This window comes from Erythrolamprus reginae, chromosome 10, assembly GCF_031021105.1.
Source record: "Erythrolamprus reginae isolate rEryReg1 chromosome 10, rEryReg1.hap1, whole genome shotgun sequence".
Taxonomy (NCBI): Eukaryota; Metazoa; Chordata; class Lepidosauria; order Squamata; family Dipsadidae; genus Erythrolamprus; species Erythrolamprus reginae.
In genome coordinates, this window is record NC_091959.1 from 44,750,861 (window position 1) to 44,773,122 (window position 22,262).

Below are 22,262 nucleotides of genomic sequence, written 5' to 3' on the forward strand. Positions count from 1 at the left end.
TACGGAAGCATATTTTCCCCTTCCGTCTCCGGATTGACCGCGAGACTAGCCATTTCCGGTATTCGCCAGCGCGCAGGCAGGACCGCCCACCAGTACACCAATCAGAGAGCGGATCTCCCCCAAACCCCTCCCCGTGATACTTCCTGTTTAACGCACGTGGCTTCGCCTGCCCGGAAGCATCAGCTGCGATGGCTCCGGCTTTCGGATCGGGTCGGAGAAGGAAAAAGCAGCGTTGGTGCAAAAGCCGGGAGCCCGACGATGATCAGGTAGGCAAAAGTGTGCTGGACTAGCGTTCCCATCATCCCCAGCCATAGCATGGGAACTGCAGTGCAAGTTCCCATCATTCCCAGCCACAGCATGGGAACTGCAGTCCAAGTTCAAATTCTCATTCAAGTTCCCATCATCCCCAGCCACAGCATGGGAACTGCAGTCCAAGTTCCCACCATCCCCAGCCATAGCGTAGGAACTGCAGTCCAAGTTCAAGTTCTCATCCAAATTCCCATCATCCCCAGCCATAGCATGGGAACTGCAGTCCAAATTCCCATCATCCTCAGCCACAGCATGGGAACTGCAGTCCAAGTTCAAATTCTCATTCAAGTTCCCATCATCCCCAGCCACAGCATGGGAACTGCAGTCCAAGTTCCCACCATCCCCAGCCATAGCGTAGGAACTGCAGTCCAAGTTCAAGTTCTCATCCAAATTCCCATCATCCCCAGCCACAGCATGGGAACTGCAGTCCAAGTTCCCATCATCCTCAGCCATAGCAGGATCAGAGCTGTGGATTTCCCAGATGTTGCCCATTCTGAGCATGTGTAGGGAAGGAAACATGCTGGGAGTTGTAGTTTTAAGAACATCCGAGGCAGATCCACCTCCTGAGACTTGTAGGTGGGACCTTGGAAATGGATAGCGAAAGTGTTTGCATCTTTGCTCCAGAAGGGAAAGTTGGGTATCAATCTATCAATCGGAGCTGAAAGGGACCTTGGAGGTCTTCTAGTCCAACCCCCTGCTCAAGCAGGAGACCCTATATCATTTCAGATAGGTGGCTGTCCAATTTCTTCTTAAAAGTCTCCAGTGATGGAGCACCCACAACTTCTGGAGGCAAGTTGTTCCACTGGTTAATTGTTCTCACTGTTGGAAAGTTTCTCCTTTCTTCCAGGTTGGATCTCCCTTTGATAAGCTTTCATTTATTAATAATAACAACAGAGTTGGACGAGACCTTAGACGTCTTCGAGTCCAGTGTTTCCCAACCTTGGTAACTTGAAGATTTTTGGACTTCAACTCCCAGAATTCCCCAGCCAGCAAATGCTGGCTGGGGAATTCTGGGAGTTGAAGTCCAGATATCTTCAAGTTACCAAGGTTGGGAAACACTGTTCTAGTCTAACTCTCTTATCAAGCAGGAGATAGAAACATTTAGAAACATAAAAGATTGACAGCAGAAAAAGACCCCATGGTCCATCTAGTCTGCTCTTATACTATTTCCTGTATTTTATCTTTGTATGGATCTGTGTTTATCCCAGGCATGTTTAAATTCAGTGACTGTGGATTTACTGACCACGTCGGCTAGACATTTGTTCCAATCATCTATTACTCTTTCAGTAAAGTAATATTTTCTCATGCTACTTTTGATCTTTGCCCCAAGTCTCCTCAGATTCTGCCCCCTTCTTATTCTGTTCACTTTCCTATTAAAAACACTTTCCTCCTGAACCTTATTTAACCCTTTAACATATTTAAATATGTTTCGATCATGTCCCCCCCACTTTTCCTTCTGTCCTCCAGGTTGAGTTCATGAAGTCTTTCTTGATAAGTTTTGTGCTTAAGACCTTCCACCATTTTTGTAGCCCGTCTTTGGACCCGTTCAATTTTATCAATATCTTGTACAATCCCGTACAATCGCAGACAGGTTGCTGTTCAATCTCTTCTTAAAAACCTCCAGGGATGGAGCACTCACTATGTCTGAAAGCAAGACATTCCACTGGTTAATTGTCCCCACTGTTAGGAAGTTTCTCCTTAATTCTAAGTTGCTTCTCTCCTTAATTAGTTTCCATCCACTGCTCCTTCTCCTGCCTTCTGGTGCTTTGGAGCAGTGTTTTTCAACCAGTGTGCCGTGAAACTCAGAGAGAGAAAGAAAACAGGAGAGAGAGAAAGAAAACAGGAGAGAGAGAAAGAAAACAGGAGAGAGAGAAAGAAAGAAAGAGAGAGAAAGAAAACAAGAGAGAAAGAAAGAGAGAGAGAGAGAGAGAAAGCAAGAGAGAGAAAGAGAACAAGAGAGAAAGAAAGCAAGAGAGAGAAAGAGAAAGAAAGTAAGAGAGAGAGAGAGAAAGAGGGAGGGAAGGTGGGAGAAAGAAAGACATAGAGGGAGGGAGAGAGAGAGAGCAAAAAAGAGGAAAGAAGGAAGAGAAAGAAAGGGATGGAGAGAGAGAGAGAAAAAAAGGAAGGGAGAGAAAGAGGGAGAAATAGAGAAATAGAGCGAAAGGGAGGAAGAGAGTGAGAGAATTTTTTTGTCCAAACCTTTTTTAGCCCCACCCCCTCAATGTGCCCCATGGTTTTGTAAATGTAAAAAATGTGCCACAGCTCAAAAAAGGTTGAAAATCACTGCTTTGGAGAATAAGTTGACCTCCTTCTTTGTGGCAGCCCCTTAAATACTGGAATATTGCTATCATGTCCCCCGCTAGTTCTTCTCTTCACTAGACTGGTCAAGCTCAACCCTCGCAACGATTCTTCAGAAGGGGGAAGCGGCCAGAATTGGGTGCCTTCCTACTGGAGACCATCCCAGCAGCCGAGATCTGAAAGTTTTCCATTTGTGTTTAAAGGACTATGAGATGCCGGAAAACGCTTTATCCAAGTCTGATGGTGCTTCCGATATTGAGCCCGATACCCAGGAAATGGTTCGTGCCCAGAACAAGAAAAAGAAGAAATCTGGAGGTTTTCAATCCATGGGTAAGTAAGTGGAAGGCTTCTCAATTGGATGTTTTAAGGAGAGCTATAGCTTTTTTTTGTAACTTGCTTGTGTGTTAGGAAAAACACAGAATGACTTGTGAGCTTGAAAATAATTTAACCTTGTTTTTATCGCTTCCTAGGTCTCAGCTATCCGGTATTCAAAGGAATTATGAAAAAAGGGTACAAAGTGCCTACACCTATCCAGAGGAAGGTAAGAACAGAGGAAGCAACCCACCCAAAATTCTTTAAACTAATGTGTTTCTTCCTCCTTAAATTCTTTCTCTCTCTCTCTCTCTTTTTTTTTCTTCCTTCTTCCTTCCTCCCTCCCTCCCTTCCTTCCTATTTTTCCATCCTTCCTTCCAGTCTTTCCTTCCTTCCTTCCTTCCTATTTTTCCTTCCTTCCTATTTTTCCATCCTTCCTTCCTTCCTATTTTTCCTTCCTTCCTATTTTTCCATCCTTCCTTCCAGTCCTTCCTTCCTTCCTTCCTTCCTTCCTTCCTTCCTAATTTTCCTTCCTTTCCTATTTTTCCATTCTTCCTTCCAGTCCTTCCTTCCTTCCTTCCTTCCTATTTTTCCTTCCTTCCTATTTTTCCATCCTTCCTTCCAGTCCTTCCTTCCTTCCTTCCTATTTTTCCTTCCTTCCTATTTTTCCATCCTTCCTTCCAGTCCTTCCTTCCTTCCTTCCTATTTTTCCTTCCTTCCTATTTTTCCATCCTTCCTTCCAGTCTTTCCTTCCTTCCTATTTTTCCTTCCTTCCTATTTTTCCATCCTTCCTTCCTTCCTTCCTTCCTTCCTTTCTTCCTATTTTTCCTTCCTTCCTATTTTTCCATCCTTCCTTCCAGTCCTTCCTTCCTTCCTTCCTTCCTTTACTTACTTACTTACTTACTTACCTACACACACCAACTCCCCAGGGACTCAGGGCAGCTCACAACAAAAATAATCATGGATCAATATAATTTCAGTTTTAAAATACTTACAGCCATCCATACATTCAACTTTAAAAAATAAAGTTTTTATTTTTTTTCTTGTTTTCTAATGGGATCTTTTTTCCATAGCTGGGTATATGATACTCTGGCCGCAGTTATTATATGCGTCATTAGGTATCGGTGTTTTTTTTTTTAGTATTTCTTCTTCCATATTCATAATAGCATGCCGTCAGGGGTGAATTCAATTTTTTCCTTTGTAATTTCTAGTAGCCACCTATGTATCATGTTCCCAAATCTTTTTGCTTTGTGACAAGACCACCATAAGTGAAAGAAAGTGCCAATCTCCTTGTTGCATTTCCAGCATTTATCATTTAGTTTTGGATAAATTTTAGCCAGTTTTGAAGGGGGTAGATATCATCTATAGAATATTGTTATTTATCTAATATTGTTATTTATTTAGAGAATATGTTATTTCTCTCTTAATCCACCCGGTTGTAAAACGGAAGGCGGTGGTTTAAAAACGGGCACTTGCTGTTGGAATCTATCTATCTATCTATCTATCTATCTATCTATCTATCTATCTATCTATCTATCATCTATCTATCTATCATCTATCTATCTATCTATCTACAGTATCTATCATCTATCTATCTATCTATCTATCATCTATCTATCATCTATCTATCTATCTACAGTATCTATCATCTATCTATCTATCATCTATCTATCTATCTATCTATCTATCTACAGTATCTATCTATCTATCTATCTATCTATCTATCTATCTATCTATCTATCTATCTATCTATCTATCTATCTATCTATTAGATTTGTTATGCCGCCCTCTCCGTAGACTCGGGGCGGCTACCAACAATAATAAGACAATATAAACAAATCTAATATTTAAGTTAATTTTAAAAAAACCCTAATTTAAGAAACCAATCATACATACAGACATACCACGCATAAATTTTTATAAGCCAAGGGGGAAGGGAATATCTCAGTTCCCTATGCCTGACGACAGAGGTGGGTTTTAAGGAGCTTACGAAAGGCGAGGAGGGTGGGGGCAACTCTGATATCTGGGGGGAGTTGGTTCCAGAGGGTTGGGGTCGCCACAGAGAAGGCTCTTCCCCTGGGTCCCGCCAGACGGCATTGTTTCATCGACGGGACCCGGAGAAGGCCAACTCTGTGGGACCTAACTGGTCGCTGGGATTCGATTTTCCCTCTTCCTCACTTGAAGTTGGTTTCTTCTGCAGACCATCCCTTTGATCTTGGACGGCAAGGATGTGGTAGCCATGGCAAGGACCGGAAGCGGGAAAACGGCTTGTTTTCTGATCCCCCTGCTGGAGAAGTTGAAAGCCCGCTGTGCCAAGACAGGGGCCCGCGCTCTCGTCCTGTCCCCAACCCGAGAGCTTGCTTTGCAGACTCTTAAATTCACCAAAGAGGTACTTTCCGAAATCAGAGAGAGAAATGGGCAGGGAGAGATTAAAGCAGGCAGTGATTCTGAACCACAGCCCCCTTGGAAATAGCTGGATGGCAACCTGATTAGGTCTACAACTGATGATGCTACCTAGTTGGGTAACAAAACGTCTGCATGAAAACTACAAAGTTCAAGGACTACAGTCCTCCTTTTCACAAATATTATTATTATTATTATTATTATTATTATTATTATTATTATTATTTATTAGATTTGTATGGCGCCCCTCTCCGTAGACTCACAACACAATAAAACAGTTCATAACAAATCTAATAATTTACAATTTAAAATATTTTAAAAACCCCATTATTAAGCAGACATACATACAAACATACCATACATAAATTGTATAGGCCCGGAGCAGATATCTCAGTTCCCCCATGCCTGACGACAAAGGTGGGTTTTGAGGAGTTTACGAAAGGCAAGGAGGGCAGGGGCAGTTCTAATCTCTGGGGGGAGCTGGTTCCAGAGAGTCAGGGCCGCCACAGAGAAGGCTCTTCCCCTGGGGCCCGCCAAACGACATTGTTTGGTCGACGGGACCCGGAGAAGGCCAACTCTGTGGGACCTTATCGGCCGCTGGGATTCGTGCGGTAGAAGGCGGTTCCAGATGTATTAATCCAGGAAGACACACACCACACGATAAAAGGAAAACCCAAAAGTTTTTATCAACAGAAAAACAGAAACAGCTCCCTTTTTAAATGTCAAAGGGATTTTCTGGTACGCACAAGGCACAGGTGAAATGCAGTCCAATGGCTCACCCAATAACGGGGAAATTGAGTCCAATTCTAAAGTCCAGAGAGTCCACGCACAATCTTGAACAGCACACAAACCACGATCTTGAAGAAACAATGAATCAGGTAAACTGCCACTAAACCAGCATGCTGTTCTTTTTATCTGTAGCACTAATTACAGCAGCCCCACCCAACCACAGGTGGCCTCATTTTCTCTTGTAATAATCCTTCAGTTGATGTCTCCTATGCATCACTCTACGCATGCGTGGATGTGTCATTAATTCTTGTTCGGAATCCAAGGATGATACAGATGACTGATCTCCTCCTGGGCTGTCTGCCAAACTCCCCTCTTCCCTGTCACTCACGCATCCTTGGTCAGAGGAGGCTTCGTCGGCAGATTCCATCAGGAGCAAAACAGGCCTGTGGCATATGGATGTTTCCCCCACATCCACCTCCACATTCCTTGGGGCAGGAGCTGGGCCAGAGCTAAGCACAACAGTTGGGTAACAAAACATCTATATGAAAACTACCAAGCTCAAGAGAACACTAAGGACTACAGTCCTCCTCCTTTTCACAAACACCACTCCCTCCTAGCACTGATGATGTTATATAGTTTGGTAATGAAACATTTACAAGAAAGTAACCACCAAGGACCCAACAATAATCATTCTCCTCCTCTTCACCACTCCCTTTTAGCACTGATTATGTTACCTGGTTGGGTAACGAAACGTCTGCAAGAGAGCCCATAACCCCTCATTTCAACCCTGAGCTACAGAGATTCTCCTTTATTGGAGCTAAGCTGGCATTTAATTTTCCTTTCTCTTTTCCTGCAGCTGGGTCGGTTTACCGGTTTAAAAACTGCTCTGATTCTTGGAGGTGACAGGTCAGTTGCGTGCTTATGGGCACAAATGTGTGTTTGTATAATGCTCAAAAAAAAAATAAAGGGAACGCTTAACATAATATAACTCCAAGTAAATCAAACTTCTGTGAAATCAAACTGTCCACTTAGGAAGCAACACCGATTGACAATCAGTTTCACATGCTGTTGTGCAAATGGAATGGTTGTGCAAATGAAATATTCAATGAGAATATTTCATTCATTCGGATCTAGGATGTGTTGAGCGTTCCCTTTAATTTTTTGAGCAGTATATATACTGCATATTGTATGTATGTATGCCTATGTGTATATATACCATATTTTTCAGACTATAAGATGCACCTTTGATTTTGGGGAGGAAAATAAGAAAAAAGCTGATTGGGAGAGGGGTGGGTGGCCTCCCTGAATACCCTCAATCAATGGTTACTCCCTCCAAAAAATAGAAACATAGAAGTCTGACGGCAGAAAAAGACCTCATGGTCCATCTAGTCTGCCCTTATACTATTTCCTGTATTTTATCTTAGGATGGATCTATGTTTATCCCAGGCATGTTTCAATTCAGTGACTGTGGATTTACCAACCACGTCTGCTGGAAGTTTGTTCCAAGGATCTACTACTCTTTCAGTCAAATAATATTTTCTCATGTTGCTTTTGATCTTTCCCCCAACTAACTTCAGATTGTGTCCCCTTGTTCTTGTGTTCACTTTCCTATTAAAAACACTTCCCTCCTGAACCTTATTTAACCCTTTAACATAGTTTAATGTTTCAATGATGTCCCCCCTTTTCTTTTTGTCCTCCAGACTATACAGATTGAGTTCATGAAGTCTTTCCTGATACGTTTTATGCTTAAGACTTTCCACCATTCTTGTAGCCCCTCTTTGGACCCGTTCAATTTTGTCAATATCTTTTTGTAGGTGAGGTCTCCAGAACTGGACACAGTATTATTCCAAATGTGGTCTCACCAGCGCTCTATATAGCGGGATCACAATCTCCCTCTTCCTGCTTGTTATACCTCTAGCTATGCAGCCAAGCATCCTACTTGCTTTTCCTACCGCCCGACCACACTGCTCACCCATTTGGAGACTGTCAGAAATCACTGCCCCTAAATCCTTCTCCTCTGAAGTTTTTGCTAACACAGAACTGCCAATGCAATACTCAGATTGAGGATTCCTTTTCCCCAAGTGCATTATTTTACATGTGGAAACATTAAACTGCAGTTTCCATTGCAGCCCTAACCTGGGGATAAAATAATGTGCTGAAGCTGACCAGAGTAAGGACTCTAGCCAGATGTATACCTGGTGTGGGCAGATTTTTTTCCGCAATTTTTTCAATCCCCTAAAACTAAGGTGCGTCTTATAGTCCGAAAAATACAGTATATAAATATAGTCGTCTCTCCTTAAGTAGCCTCTGATTTCTTTATTTTTTACTTCTTTCTCCCTTCTAGGATGGAAGACCAATTTGCTGCTTTGCACGAGAACCCTGACATGTAAGTCTGGTATTTCAGTCAGGGATCTGATGCAGGCCCCCATGTAGGCAACAGGGGCTAGGAACTTGGTGTCTCTGCTAATGGAGATGATGCTTTCCGGTGAGGGAAGTGCCCACACTTAGCAGAGTATAATAAAATAGAATAGAATAGAATTTTATTGGCCAAGTGTGATTGGACACACAAGGAATTTGTCTTGGTGCATATGCTCTCAATGTACGTAAAATAAAATATACATTTGTCAAGAATCATGTGGTACGACACTTAATGATTGTCATAGGGGTCAAAGAAGCAATGAAGAAGCAATATTAATAAAAATCTTAGGATATAAGCAACAAGTTACGGTTACAGTTAGGGATACAAAAAGGAAGGGGGATATAAAGCAGTAGACATGTTTCAACATGAGATATATAACTTATTATGTATCAGTTTTAAACATTCAACTGTGCATTTTCATGTTATACTTAATATTTAACATTTCATGGTTTCGTATCTATAGATTTATTTAGAGATACTGTATATTAGTATGGTTAGATAAGATAGGATGGGATTTGGGTGAGGAGAGGGAAGGGGGGTACCTGCAGTATAGCAGGCGTATGTAGTTTAACGACATATTGTTAAATTACAGTGTTATGGCAGTGGGTGAGACTGCCTTCTGCCGCACGCATCCCAGCGACCGATTAGGTCCCACAGAGTTGGCCTTCTCCGGGTCCCGTCAACTAAACAATGTCGGTTGGCGAGCCCCAGGGGAAGAGCCTTCTCTGTGGCGGCCCCAACTCTCTGGAACCAGCTCCCCCCAGAGATTAGAACTGCCCCTACTCTCCTTGCCTTTCGTAAGCTCCTTAAAACCCAACTTTGTCGTCAGGCATGGGGGAACTGAGATATCTCCCCCGGGCATATACAATTTATGCATGGTATGTTTGTATGTATGTTTGTTTAGAAATATGGGGTTTTTAAAATATTTTAAATTATATTTAGGTTTGTCATGAATTGTTGTATCCTGCTATGAGCCGCCCCGAGTCTGCGGAGAGGGGCGGCATACAAATCTAAACAATAAATAAATAAATAAAATAAATGTATGTTTGCTTAGTAAATGGGTTTTTAAAAATATTTTAAATTATAATTATTAGATTTGTCATGACCTGTTTTATTTTGTTGGGAGCCACCCCGAGTCTACGGAGAGGGGCGGCATACAAATCCAATTAATTAATTAATTAATTAATTAATATTGAGGATAGTTGTATGCTACATTGTTAGTAATTTATAGATAGGTATCAGGAATTGAACTCAGAGAGAACATCTAGTTTGTATTTGGTCTATGTTTGGTCTCCTTACTCCTCTCCAAAGGAAAAACAAATACAAAAAAACCCAACCAAAAAACATAGGCCTATTTGTATATGGACTTAATGAACTCAATCTGTATAGTCTGGAGGACAGAAGGAAAAGGGGGGACATGATCGAAACATTTAAATATATTAAAGGGTTAAATAAGGTCCAGGAGGGAAGTGTTTTTAATAGGAAAGTGAACACAAGAACAAGGGGACACGATCTGAAGTTAGTTGGGGGAAAGATCAAAAGCAACATGATAAAATATTATTTTACTGAAAGAGTAGTAGATCCTTGGAACAAACTTCCAGCAGACGTGGTAGATAAATCCACAGTAACTGAATTTAAACATGCCTGGGATAAACATATATCCATCCTAAGATAAAATACAGAAAATAGTATAAGGGCAGACTAGATGGACCATGAGGTCTTTTTCTGCCGTCAGACTTCTATGTTTCTATGTTTCTATGGTTTAGGTTTATTGGATTTATATGCCGCCCCTCTCCGCAAACTCGGGGCGGCTCACAACAATAATAAAAAACAGTACAGTACATAATACCAAATCCAATGCCCACCCATCTAGTTACAATTTAAAATTAATAATCTCATAAAAACAGTATATATAAAAAACAGGCACACAGTCAATCAATCAACAAAACAACATGGGCAAGGGGGAGGTGTTTTAGTTCCCCCATGCCTGACGGCAAAGGTGGGTCTTAAGGAGTTTACGAAAGGCAGGGAGGGTGGGGGCAATCCTAATCTCAGGGGGGAGCTGGTTCCAGAGGGTCGGGGCCGCCACAGAGAAGGCTCTTCCCCTGGGTCCCGTCAGACGACATTGTTTAGTCGACGGGACCCGGAGAAGGCCAACTCTGTGGGACCTAACCGGTCGCTGGGATTCGTGCGGCAGGAGGCGGTCCCGAAGATATTCTGATCCGGTGCCATGAAGGGCTTTATAGGTCATAACCAACACTTTGAATTGTGACCGGAAACTGATCGGCAGCCAATGCAGACTGTGGAGTGTTGGAGTGATATGGGCATACTTGGAGAAGCCCATAATTGCTCTCGCAATTTCTATTTTGTACGGATTCATTGACTGACTAACCAACATTGCTAAATTGACTCAGCTTAGAGTTTGCTGAAGGTTTATTATATTACAAAGACAGGTGGAATGTACAGGTGGAACCCATGCATCCCTTTGCCTCCACCAGGCGAGAGACAGAATCGGCCCTTGAATCTTGTGCCTTGTGCTTCCTTTGCAGCATCATCGCAACCCCTGGCCGGTTGATGCACGTAGCTGTCGAGATGAAACTCAAGTTGCACAGTGTGGAGTACGTGGTTTTCGACGAAGCGGACAGGTGAGCCGTTCTCCCCGACCCTCTTGGGTTCCTCCATCGTGGAGGGGTTGAGACACTGATCCTTGCCAATAACTCCCCCTCCCTCCCAAAGCCCTCCCAAAGTTCTGGAGACCTCACCTACAAAAAGATACAGTGGTACCTCGGTTTTCGAACGCTTCCCTTCTCGTACATTTCGGATATCGAACAAAATTTTCTGCAAAAATTTGCTTCAGTATCCGAACAAAAATTCGGATACCGAACAGCCAGAGAAAATTTTGTTCATTATCTGAAATGTAATCCTGGCAGCTTCAGGGCGCTGAGGAGCTCCCTAAGAGCTCCAAGCTGCAGGAAAGGTGGGGGCTGCTGCAATCCCGGCAGCTTTGGGGGGCTCCTTTTCTCATTGCTTCGTTTTATTACCTGTAAGGAGCTTCAAAAACTTTTTTCCTGTGGCTGCAACAGCGGCGATTTCCCTTCCAGTATCAAGAGCGCCGGGAAGTCACGTAATGAAGAGAAGCTGCTGGAGCGGCAGCAATTGCTGAGATGGCTCCGCCGGCTTCCCTTCATCACGTGACGTTCCCTGCGCTCTTGCTACTGGAAGGGAAATCGCCGCTGTTGCAGCCACAGGAAAAAAGTTTTTGAAGCTCCTTACAGGTAATAAAACGAAGCAATGAGGAAAGGAGCCCCCCAAAGCTGCCGGGATTGCAGCAGCCCCCACCTTTCCTGCAGCTTGGAGTAGCGAATTTATTTATCCCATTGGAAATAAAGAAAATAGATTTAATTGTTTCCCAGCGAGTTAACAGGGGCTGGGAACCAATTAAATCCATTTCCATTATTTCCTATGGGATAAATAAATTCGGTACTTGACCAAATCGGTTCTCGACCACACTTCTGGAACGAATTGTGGTCGAGTACCGAGGTGCCACTGTATTGACAAAATTGAACGGGTCCAAAGACGGGCTACAAGAATGGTGGAAGGCCTTAAGCATAAAAATGAGCCGGGGTGGCGCAGCAGGTAGAGTGCTGTACTGCAGGCCACTGAAGCTGACTTGTAGATCTGAAGGTCAGCGGTTCAAATCTCATCACCGGCTCAAGGTTGACTCAGCCTTCCATCCTTCCGAGGTGGGTCAAATGAGGACCCAGATTGTGGGGGCAATAGCCTAGCTCTGTTTTAAAAAGTGCTATTGCTAACATGTTGTAAGCCGCCCTGAGTCTAAGGAGAAGGGCGGCATAAAAATCGAATGAATGAATGAATGAATGAATGAATGAATGAATGAATGAATAAATAAATAAACGTATCAGGAAAGACTTAATGAACTCAATCTGTATAGTCTGGAGGACAGAAGGAAAAGGGGGGACATGATTGAAACATTTAAATATGTCAAAGGGTTAAATAAGGTTCAGGAGGGAAGTGTTTTTAATGGGAAAGTGAACACAAGAACAAGGGGACACAATCTTAAGTTAGTTGGGGGAAAGATCAAAAGCAACATGAGAAAATATTATTTTACTGAAAGAGTAGTAGATCCTTGGAACAAACTTCCAGCAGACATGGTTGGTAAATCCACAGTAACTGAATTTAAACATGCCTGGGATAAACATATATCCATTGTAAGATAAAATACAGGAAATAGTATAAGGGCAGACTAGATGGATCATGTGGTCTTTTTCTGCCGTCAGTCTTCTATGTTTCTAAGCCCAACCTCTGGCACCGAGTCCTCACTGTCTGACTCGGGTACCAGCTCCCTCCTGCGCGCATCACCGCGTTGGCCTCATCTCAGGCGGGATCCGCTACCAGCTTCATAGGCTGCTGGTGGGTCGCAACAATCTGTTCTAAAGTCCTGTTCTTCTCACCCTGCCAGGTTGTTTGAGATGGGCTTTGCGGAACAGCTGAAGGAGATCGTCTCGAGGCTGCCCGACAGTCGTCAGACGTTGCTCTTCTCTGCTACCTTGCCAAAACTTCTCGTGGAGTTCGCGCAAGCGGGTGAGAAGGTGGTCCAAGACCGTGTTTGTTCTCGCGGGGTGGTTGGAGAGCTAAATGTTAGGTAGAGGAATTTGTTGGGTTCTCTTGGCTTGAGACTGTTCTACTCTCGGGTCTCCAGTAATTTTCCACCTCCAGAAAAATCTTTATTTTTTCACACAAATAGGATAGATATACAGTGGTACCTCGTGATACGAACCCCTCGCCACACGAACAATCCGAGATACGAACCCGGGGTTCGAAAAGTTTTTGCCTCTTCTTCCAAACTTTTTCCTTCTTACGAACCCGCCGCCCAAACGCCGAACCCGGAAGTTCGGCAAAAGTTCGGGTTCGGGTGGCCGCTGAGAAGCCCCGCCACCCGGCTGTCGCTTTTTGAAACAGCCGGGGGGCTTCTAGGCAAAAGTTCGGGGTCGGCGTTTGGGTTCAGGAGGATGCTGAGAAGCCCCGTCGCCCGGCTGTTAGCTTTTCAAAAGAGCCGCGGAGCTGTCGGGCCGGTCGGGAGGCATGGGCGGAGATTTGACGTCACAAAGACGTCCTTCCTGGCCGGCTTCTCCCTGCTTTTTCCGGCCCTGTTTCCTCCCAGGAGATTCCTAGAGAGGCCCCACGGAGGCTTCTCCCTGCCTTTTCCGGTTACAGTTTCGGAGGCTCGGGTTTGTAAGTGGAAAATGGTTCTTGGGAAGAGGCAAAAAAATCTTGAACACCCAGTTCTTATCTAGAAAAGTTTGTAAGTAGAGGTGTTCTTAGGTAGAGGTACCACTGTATCTGTTGAACAAAACTCCACATTGGTGACAGGAATAGCATCTGGCCATTAAAACACTCTGGTAGCTGCATTCAGTTGCTCAGATTCCACCCTGATGGAGGGCATTACGGGGTTGTTAAATGATGATGATATGATGAGAACATGACAGACGAGAGGTAGACATATATACTGTCTCATCATCATTATGCTAGTCATTGTCCATCTTCTGCAGGATAAAGGCCTCTTCTGCATGTTTCCAACCCAGATGGTCCTGAGCTTTCTTTGGCCAATTGGTGCCCCAATAGTTCATTTCATTTCATTTATTGGATTTGTATGCCGCCCCTCTCCGCAGACTCGGGGCGGCTAATAACAGAATAAAAACAGCATGTAAATCCAATACAAAACAGCTAAAAAATCCTTAATTTTAAAACCAAACATACATACAAACAAATATACCATGCATAAATTGTAAAGGCTTAGTGGGAAAGAATATCTCAGTTCCCCCATGCCTGACGGCAGAGGTGGGTTTTTAGGAGCTTGAGAAAGGCGAGGAGGGTGGGGGCAGTTCTAATCTCCGGGGGGAGCTTGTTCCAGAGGGGCCGCCACAGAGAAGGCTCTTCCCCTGGGCCCCGCCAAACGACATTGTTTTGTTGACGGGACCCGGAGAAGGCCAACTCTGTGGGACCTAACCGGTCGCTGGGATTCGTGCGGCAGAAGGCGGTCTCGTAGATACCCTGGTCCGGTGCCATGAAGGGCTTTGTAGGTGATGACCAATACTTTGAATTGTGACCGGAAATTGATCGGCAACCAATGCAGACTGCGGAGTGTTGGTGTAACATGGGCATACCTAGGGAAGCCCATGATTGCTCTCGTAGCTGCATTCTGCACGATCTGAAGTTTCCGAACACTTTTCAAAGGTAGCCCCATGTAGAGAGCGTTACAGTAGTCGAGCCTCGAGGTGATGAGGGCATGAGTGACTGTGAGCAGTGAGTCCCGGTCCAAATAGGGCTGCAACTGGTGCACCAGGCGAACCTGGGCAAACGCCCCCCTCGCCACAGCTGAAAGATGGTTCTCTAATGTGAGCTGTGGATCGAGGAGGACACCCAAGTTGCGAACTTGCCGATGTGGTCGATCCATCTTGCTTTAGGTCTCTTCTTGCGGATGCTTTTGATCCAGGGAGATCTATTCTAGGACCTCTTTAGTCCACCTGTCATCCATTTGTCTTTGTTCACTCAAACGTTTTTTTTTAAAAAACATTCTGTTGTAGAGTCTACTCAGGTCTGTGACTGACAGCCTTCCTCTTTCCTCAGGTCTCACCGAGCCGGTATTAATCCGACTGGATGTGGAATCCAAGCTGAGCGAGCAACTCAAGGTAGGAAGGGTCAACAGCTCCTTACAAAGGCCCCACTTGGGATCGGGTGGAGTTGATTCGGTGGGAGAGTTGGGTTTGTGTAATGTTATTTAAAAAAAAAAAAAAGTTCAAAAAAACATGGTGAACACCCCAGTTTTTAGTTGCTGAGATAACTCCTCCAAACTCGTACAATGATTACTCTGCACACCTTAACACACAACACACATTAATTGTTGTTAGTGGCGAGTATTCTGAGCAGCGTGTGCCACAAGGGTCTGTTCTGGGTCCTATTCTTTTTAATATGTTTGTGAGTGAGATAGCGGAAGGTTTGGTAGGGAAGGTTTGCCTATTTGCCGATGACTCTAAAGTGTGCAATAGGGTTGATATTCCTGGAGGCGTCTGTAATATGGCAAATGATTTAGCTTTACTAGATAAGAGGTCAAAGCAATGGAAACTGCAGTTTAATGGTTCCAAATGTAAAATAATGCACTTGGGCAAAATAAATCCTCAATCTGAGTATTGTATTGGCAGCTCTGGGTTAGCAAAATCTTCAGAAGAGAAGGATTTAGGGGTCGTGATTTCTGGCAATCTCAAAATGGGTGAACAGTGCGGTCAGGTGGTAGGGAAAGTGAGTAGAATGCTTGGCTGCATAGCTAGAGGTATAACAAGCAGGAAGAAGGAGAGTGATCCCGCTGTATAGAGCGCTGGTGAGACCACATTTGGAATACTGTGTTCAGTTCTGGAGACCTCGCCTACAAAAAGATATGGATAAAATTGAACGGGTCCAAAGACGGGCTACAAGAATGGCGGAAGGTCTTAAGCATAAAACGTATCAGGAAAGATTCAATGAACTCAATCTGTATAGTCTGGAGGACAGAAGGAAAAGGGGGGACATGATCGAAACATTTAAATATGTTAAAGGGTTCAATAAGGTTCAGGAGGGAAGTGTTTTTAGTAGGAAAGTGAACCCAAGAACAAGGGGACACAATCTTAAGTTAGTTGGGGGAAAGATCAGAAGCCACATGAGAAAATATTATTTGACGGAAAGAGGAGTAGATGCTTGGAACAAACTTCCAGCAGACGTGGTTGGTCAACCCACAGTCACTGAATTGAAACATGCCTGGGATAAACATAGATCCATCGTAAGATAAAATACAGGAGATAGTTTAAGGGCAGACTAGATGGCCCAGGAGGTCTTTTTCTGCCGTCAATCTTCTATGTTTCTAAAACAGTTCGGCAGCTAAAAGGAAACATTCCACCAAATTATGCTTAGAGGGACAGAGGCAGACACATCTGTTTGGTGCTTGCTACATATAAGGGCAGACTAGATGGACCAGGAGGTTTTTTTTTTGCTGTCAGTCTTCTATATTTCTATGAACGTATGTTCTGGTCCGGGCACTCAGTCCCCAAAAGGTTCGCCATCACTACTATAAGGTCTCTGGGCTTGAACTCTAAAAGACCTCCAAGGTACCACTTCCAGACTTACTCACCTGTTTTTCTAACATCCTTTCGCTAGCTCTCGTTTTTCCACGCACGGGCTGATGACAAGCCCGCCCTTCTTTTATACCTGCTGAGGACGGTGGTCAAGCCCCAAGACCAGACCATTGTGTTCGTGGCCACCAAACATCATACGGAATACCTGAAGGAGGTATGTGCAGTCTCTCTGTCTCTCACCCACCCACCCACCCACCCACCCACCCAATTGCCTGGGGAAAAGAGAGGATTTGTAAGTCCTCGCCTCTTTCCAGCACCTGGGGCATCCATCCATCCATCCATTCATTCATTCATTCATTCATTCATTTTTTGATTGGATTTGATTTGATTTGTATGCCGCCCCTCTCCGTAGACTCGGGGCGGCTCACAACAACAATAAAACCATTCAAGACAAATCTAATAATTTAAAAACATTTTTAAAAACCCATTATTAAAGCAGACATACACACAAATATACCATACATGAATTGTATAGGCCCGGGGGAGATGTCTCAATTCCCCCCATGCCTGACGGCAGCGGTGGGTTTTAAGGAGTTTACGAAAGGCAAGGAGGGTGGGGGCAGTTCTAATCTCTGGGAGGAGCTGGTTACAGAGGGTCAGGGCTGCCACAGAGAAGGCTCTTCCCCTGGGACCGCCAAACGACATTGTTTAGTCGACGGGACCCGGAGAAGGCCAACTCTGGGGGACCTAATCGGTCGCTGGGATTCGTGCGGCAGAAGGCGGTCCTGGAGATATTCTGGTCCGATGCCATGAAGGGCTTTATAAGTCATAACCAACACTTTGAATTGTGACCGGAAATTGATTGGCAACTAATACAGACTGCAGAGTGTTGGTGTAACATGGGCATACCTAGGGAAGCCCATGATTGCTCTCGCAGCTGCATTCTGCACGATCTGAAGTTTCCAAACACTTTTCAAAGGTAGCCCCATGTAGAAAGCGTTACAGTAGTCGAACCTCGAGGTGATGAGGGCATGAGTGACTAAGCAGTGAGTCCCGGTCCAAATAGGGCCGCAACTGGTGCACCAGGCGAACCTGGGCAAATGCCCCCCTCACCACAGCTGAAAGATGGTTCTCTAATGTGAGATGTTGATCGAGCAGGACGCCCATGTTGTGGACCCTCTCTGAGGGGGTCAATTATTTATTTATTTATTTATTGGATTTGTATGCCGCCCGTCTCCGTAGACTCGGGGCGGCTAACAACAATAATTAAAAACAGCATGTAAATCCAATACTAGAACAACTTAAAAAACCCTTATTTTAAAACCAATCATACATACAAACAAACATACCATGCATAAATTGTAAAGGCCTAGGGGGAAAGAGTATCTCAGTTCCCCCATGCCTGACAGCAGAGATGGGTTTTAAGGAGCTTACGAAAGCCTTGGAGGGCGGGGGCAATTCTAATCTCTGGGGGGGAGTTGGTTCCAGAGGGCCGGGGCCACCACAGAGAAGGCTCTTCCCCTGGGCACCGCCAAACGACATTGTTTAGTTGACGGGACCCGGAGAAGCCCCCCCCCCCCCCCCAGGGTTATGGACGGACAGATGGAATTGTCCTTGGGAGGCAGAACCCACAGCCACTCCGTCTTATCCAGGTTGAGTTTGCCGGATCCGTGTCTTTACAGCTGCTGACCATGCAAGGAGTGAACTGCACCAACATCTACAGTTCTCTGGACCACACGGCTCGCAAAATCAACATCGGCAAGTTTGTTCACGGCAAATGCTCGGTTTTGATCGTCACCGATCTCGCCGCTCGCGGCATTGATATCCCTCTTCTGGATAATGTGATTAACTACAGCTTCCCAGCCAAGGCTAAGCTTTTTCTGCACCGCGTGGGTGAGTTTCTTAAAGCCTGGAGCCATCCAGGGTTATTTTCATCATTCTGCTTATTGCTTTTAAGGGGGGTAGGTGGGATTCTTCTTCTGGCTCCTTGTTATTCTTGGAGCTTGGTAGTTTTCTTGCGATGTTCCATTACCAAAAACGCAAATCTTTCATCTTCTCTGTACAGGTAGAGTGGCCCGTGCGGGAAGGACTGGAACAGCCTACTCCCTGGTGGCCCCCGATGAGGTCCCTTACGTGTTTGATCTGCATCTTTTTCTGGGCCGGCCTCTGGTCTTTGCCAATCCTCATCAGAAACCCACCGGTAAGTACAGGTAGTCCTCAACTTATATACACTGAGAGCATATGCACCAAAGACAAATTCCTTGTGTGTCCAATTACACTTGGCCAATAAATAATTCTATTCTATTCTTTGATTGTTTATTTGTACCCTATGACAATCATTAAGTGTTGGACCTCATGATTCTTGACGAGCGTATATTTTCTTTTATGTACACAAAGACAAATTCCTTGTGTGGCCAATAAAGAATTATTATTATTATTATTATTATTATTATTATTATTATTATTATTATTATTATTATTCCTCCTCCTTCTTCCTTCTTCTTCCTTCTTCTTTCTTATTCTTCTTATTCCTTCTTCTTCCTCCTCCTCCTCCTCCTTCTTCCTCCTCCTTCTTCTTCCTTCTTCTTCTTCCTTCTTCTTCTTCCTTCTTCTTCTTCATCTTCTTCTTCCTTCTTTTTCTTCTTCTTCTTCCTCCTTCTTTCTTCTTCTTCTTCCTCCTTCTTTTTCTTCCTTCTTCTTCTTCTTCTTCTCCTTCCTTCTTTTTCTTTTTCTTCTTCTTCCTTCTTCTTCCTTCTTCTTCTTCTTCTTCATCTTCTTCTTCCCCTTCTCCTCCTCCTCCTTCTGAAAATAATGGCACTTCTCTCCCATCCCCCAGATTCAGATGGAGTTTTTGGCCGTGTTCCTCAAACCATCTTAGATGACGAGGAAAGCTTGCTACAGACCGATCACGAGCGTTCCCTTGACCTGCAGAGCCTCCGTCGTATCTCTGAAAATGCCCTGAAGCAGTACCAAAAATCCCGGCCTAGTCCGTCTCCCGAATCCATCAAGAGGGTCAAAGAAATGGAGTTCAGCCTTCTAGGGATCCATCCCCTCTTCAGTGAGTATTTCTGGATGTTGTAAAGTACTCCAAGGAAATACTTCTCAACTTTGGCCACGTTAAGATGGGCAGACTTCAACTCCCAGAATTCTGGCTGGGGAATTCTGGGAATTGAAGTCCACCCATCTTAAATAACGCTGGCTGGGGAATTCTGGGAATTGAAGTTTATCCATGTTAAAGTATGCTGGCTGGGGAATTCTGGGAATTAAAGTCCACCCATCTTAAATAACGCTGACTGGGGAATTCTGGGAATTGAAGTTTATCCATGCTAAATCATGCTGGCTGGGGAATTCTGGGAATTGAAGTTTATCCATGTTAAAGTATGCTGGCTGGGGAATTCTGGGAATTGAAGTCCACCCATCTTAAATAACGCTGACTGGGGAATTCTGAGAATTGAAGTTTATCCATGCTAAATCATGCTGGCTGGGGAATTCTGGGAATTAAAGTTTATCCATGTTAAAGTATGCTGGCTGGGGAATTCTGGGAATTGAAATCTATCCATCTTAAATGGCTGGGGAATTCTGGGAATTGAAATCTATCCATCTTAAATGGCTGGGGAATTCTGGGAATTACAGTTCACCCATCTTAAAGCAGGCTTGCTGGGGAATACTGGGAATTTAAAGCCACCCTCCTTTAAATGGCCAAATTTGAGAAAAACTGGATTGGATGAAAGCTAGTTTTTATCCCCGAATGCTTAGAGGTGGACTTTGGGTCTCGTGTGAATCCAGTCTCTTTGGTTAGAGAACTTTATGGTCCATGCATGTGTGAGCAATGGGTTCCTCCAATCAGGAGTCAATTTGATGTTAACCCTCCGTTCCTTTTCACTGTTTAAGGTTTGCGTTTTGAGGAGGAGGAAATGGCACAGCTCAAATTCGTGGACAGCATCAAGACGTATCGTTCTAAAGCGGTGAGCGTAGCCAGGATTTTGGGCTCCGGGTTCCAATTCTGCTTTTGTGATCCTTTTGAAGACCCATAGAGTTGGTCTGTTCGTCCTCCTTAATTTTTGCCGCCTTCCCTTCTTCCTTCCTTCCTTCCTTCCTTCCTTCCATCCATCCATCCATCTATCCATCCATGTTGCACAGTAGATAGAATGCAATATTGCAGGCTGACTGCCCGCTGCCAGGAGTTTGATCCTGACCATCTCAAGGTTGACTCAGCCTTCCATCCTTCCAAAGTAGATAAAATGAGGACCCAGATTGTTGGGGGAAATATGCTGATTCTGTAGAGAGGGTTCACTGTGAAGCGACGAGTGTAGTTATGTCTTGCTGCATGAATGGGAATGAATGATTTTAAAATTTACTAGAGTTTTAAAAGTTTTTTAGCTATATTAATTGAATATAGAATAGAATAGAATAGAATTCTTTATTGGCCAAGTGTGATTGGACACACAAAGAATTTGTCTTGGTGCATATGCTCTCAGTGTACATAAAAGGAAAAGATACATTTGTCAAGAATCACGTGGTACAATGATTAAAGATATGTATATTGTATATTGTTTTCATATGTTGTGAGCCGCCCTGAGTCCTCGGAGATGAGCGGCGTACAAATCCAAGAAGGAAGGAAGGAAGGAAGGAAGGATAGGGGAGGAGGAAGAAGGAAGGAAAGGGAAAGAAAGAAAGAAGGAAGGAAGGGAAGGAAGGAAGGAAGATAGGAAGAAAGAAAGAAAGAGAAAAAAAGAAGGACGGAAGGAAGGAAAGGAAGAAAGAAGGAAGGAGGAGGAAGGAAGAAAGGAAAGGAAGGAAGGAAGAGAAAGAAAGACAGAAGGAAGGTAGGAAGGAAGGAAGGAGGAAGGAAAGGAAGAAAGAAGGAAGGAAAGGAAGAAAGAGAAAGAAGGAAGGAGGAGGAGGGAAGAAAGAAAGAGAAAGAAAGATGGAAGGAAGGAAGGAAGGAAGAAAGGGAAGGAAGGAAGGAGGAGGAAGAAAGGAAGGAAGAAAGAAAGAGAAAGAAAGAAAGATAGAAGGAAGGTAGGAAGGAAGGAAGGAAAGGAAGAAAGAAGGAAGGAAAGGAAGAAAGAGAAGGAAGGAAGGAGGAGGAAGGAAGAAAGAGAAAGGAAGGAGGAAGGAAAGGAAGAAAGAGAAAGAAGGAAGGAAGGAGGAAGAAAGAAAGAGAAAGAAATACGGACGGACGGAAGGAAGAAAGGAAGGAAAGAAAGGAAAAGAGAAAGAAAGAAAATGTTTAAGCGGTATTGCTGCTTAGACATATACCCCTATATAAGTCTAAATGCTATTGCTACAACTGCTGGAAAATGGCAGATTCACAGATCGGATGGAAACGTTTGTTCTTTTGCCGTAGACCATCTTTGAAATCAACGCCACCAACAAAACCCTGGCCAGCGACGTCATGCGGGCCAAACGTCTCCGCGACCGGCAGTCCATCGACCGCCACCAACGCAAGCAGGAGGAACGGCTCTCCCTGGCTGCGGTAAAAGCTCAAGCGGCGGCTGTCCGAGAGGAACCGATGGAAGAGGGAGAAGACCGCCTCCGGGTAAGAACAATGGGAAGAGAACCTCTCGCACATCTTGAGAGTGAGGCTCCTCTTAGTCAGGACATCGATGCTCAGAAAGGCGTCGCCAGCCAATGGTTTAACAGAACGATAGAGTAATACGGTTGGA

The 22,262-nt window shown here is 44.3% G+C and overlaps 1 protein-coding gene across 1 annotated transcript in view; it reads left to right on the forward strand.

Moving 5' to 3' along the window:
• The first annotated feature begins 146 nt into the window (after nucleotides 1-146).
• DDX54 (DEAD-box helicase 54) overlaps nucleotides 147-22,262 on the forward strand; it is a 36,597-nt gene continuing 14,481 nt past the window's right edge. Inside the window, exons 1-15 of the mRNA XM_070762976.1 lie at nucleotides 147-266; nucleotides 2,811-2,937; nucleotides 3,078-3,148; nucleotides 5,120-5,308; nucleotides 6,908-6,957; nucleotides 8,396-8,437; nucleotides 11,020-11,115; nucleotides 12,951-13,072; nucleotides 15,119-15,180; nucleotides 16,676-16,807; nucleotides 18,276-18,486; nucleotides 18,659-18,793; nucleotides 19,430-19,651; nucleotides 20,485-20,558; nucleotides 21,944-22,135. Of these exons, the coding sequence (XP_070619077.1) occupies nucleotides 189-266; nucleotides 2,811-2,937; nucleotides 3,078-3,148; nucleotides 5,120-5,308; nucleotides 6,908-6,957; nucleotides 8,396-8,437; nucleotides 11,020-11,115; nucleotides 12,951-13,072; nucleotides 15,119-15,180; nucleotides 16,676-16,807; nucleotides 18,276-18,486; nucleotides 18,659-18,793; nucleotides 19,430-19,651; nucleotides 20,485-20,558; nucleotides 21,944-22,135 (1,803 nt within the window). The 5' untranslated portion in view covers nucleotides 147-188. The remainder of the gene's footprint in view (nucleotides 267-2,810; nucleotides 2,938-3,077; nucleotides 3,149-5,119; nucleotides 5,309-6,907; nucleotides 6,958-8,395; nucleotides 8,438-11,019; nucleotides 11,116-12,950; nucleotides 13,073-15,118; nucleotides 15,181-16,675; nucleotides 16,808-18,275; nucleotides 18,487-18,658; nucleotides 18,794-19,429; nucleotides 19,652-20,484; nucleotides 20,559-21,943; nucleotides 22,136-22,262) is intronic.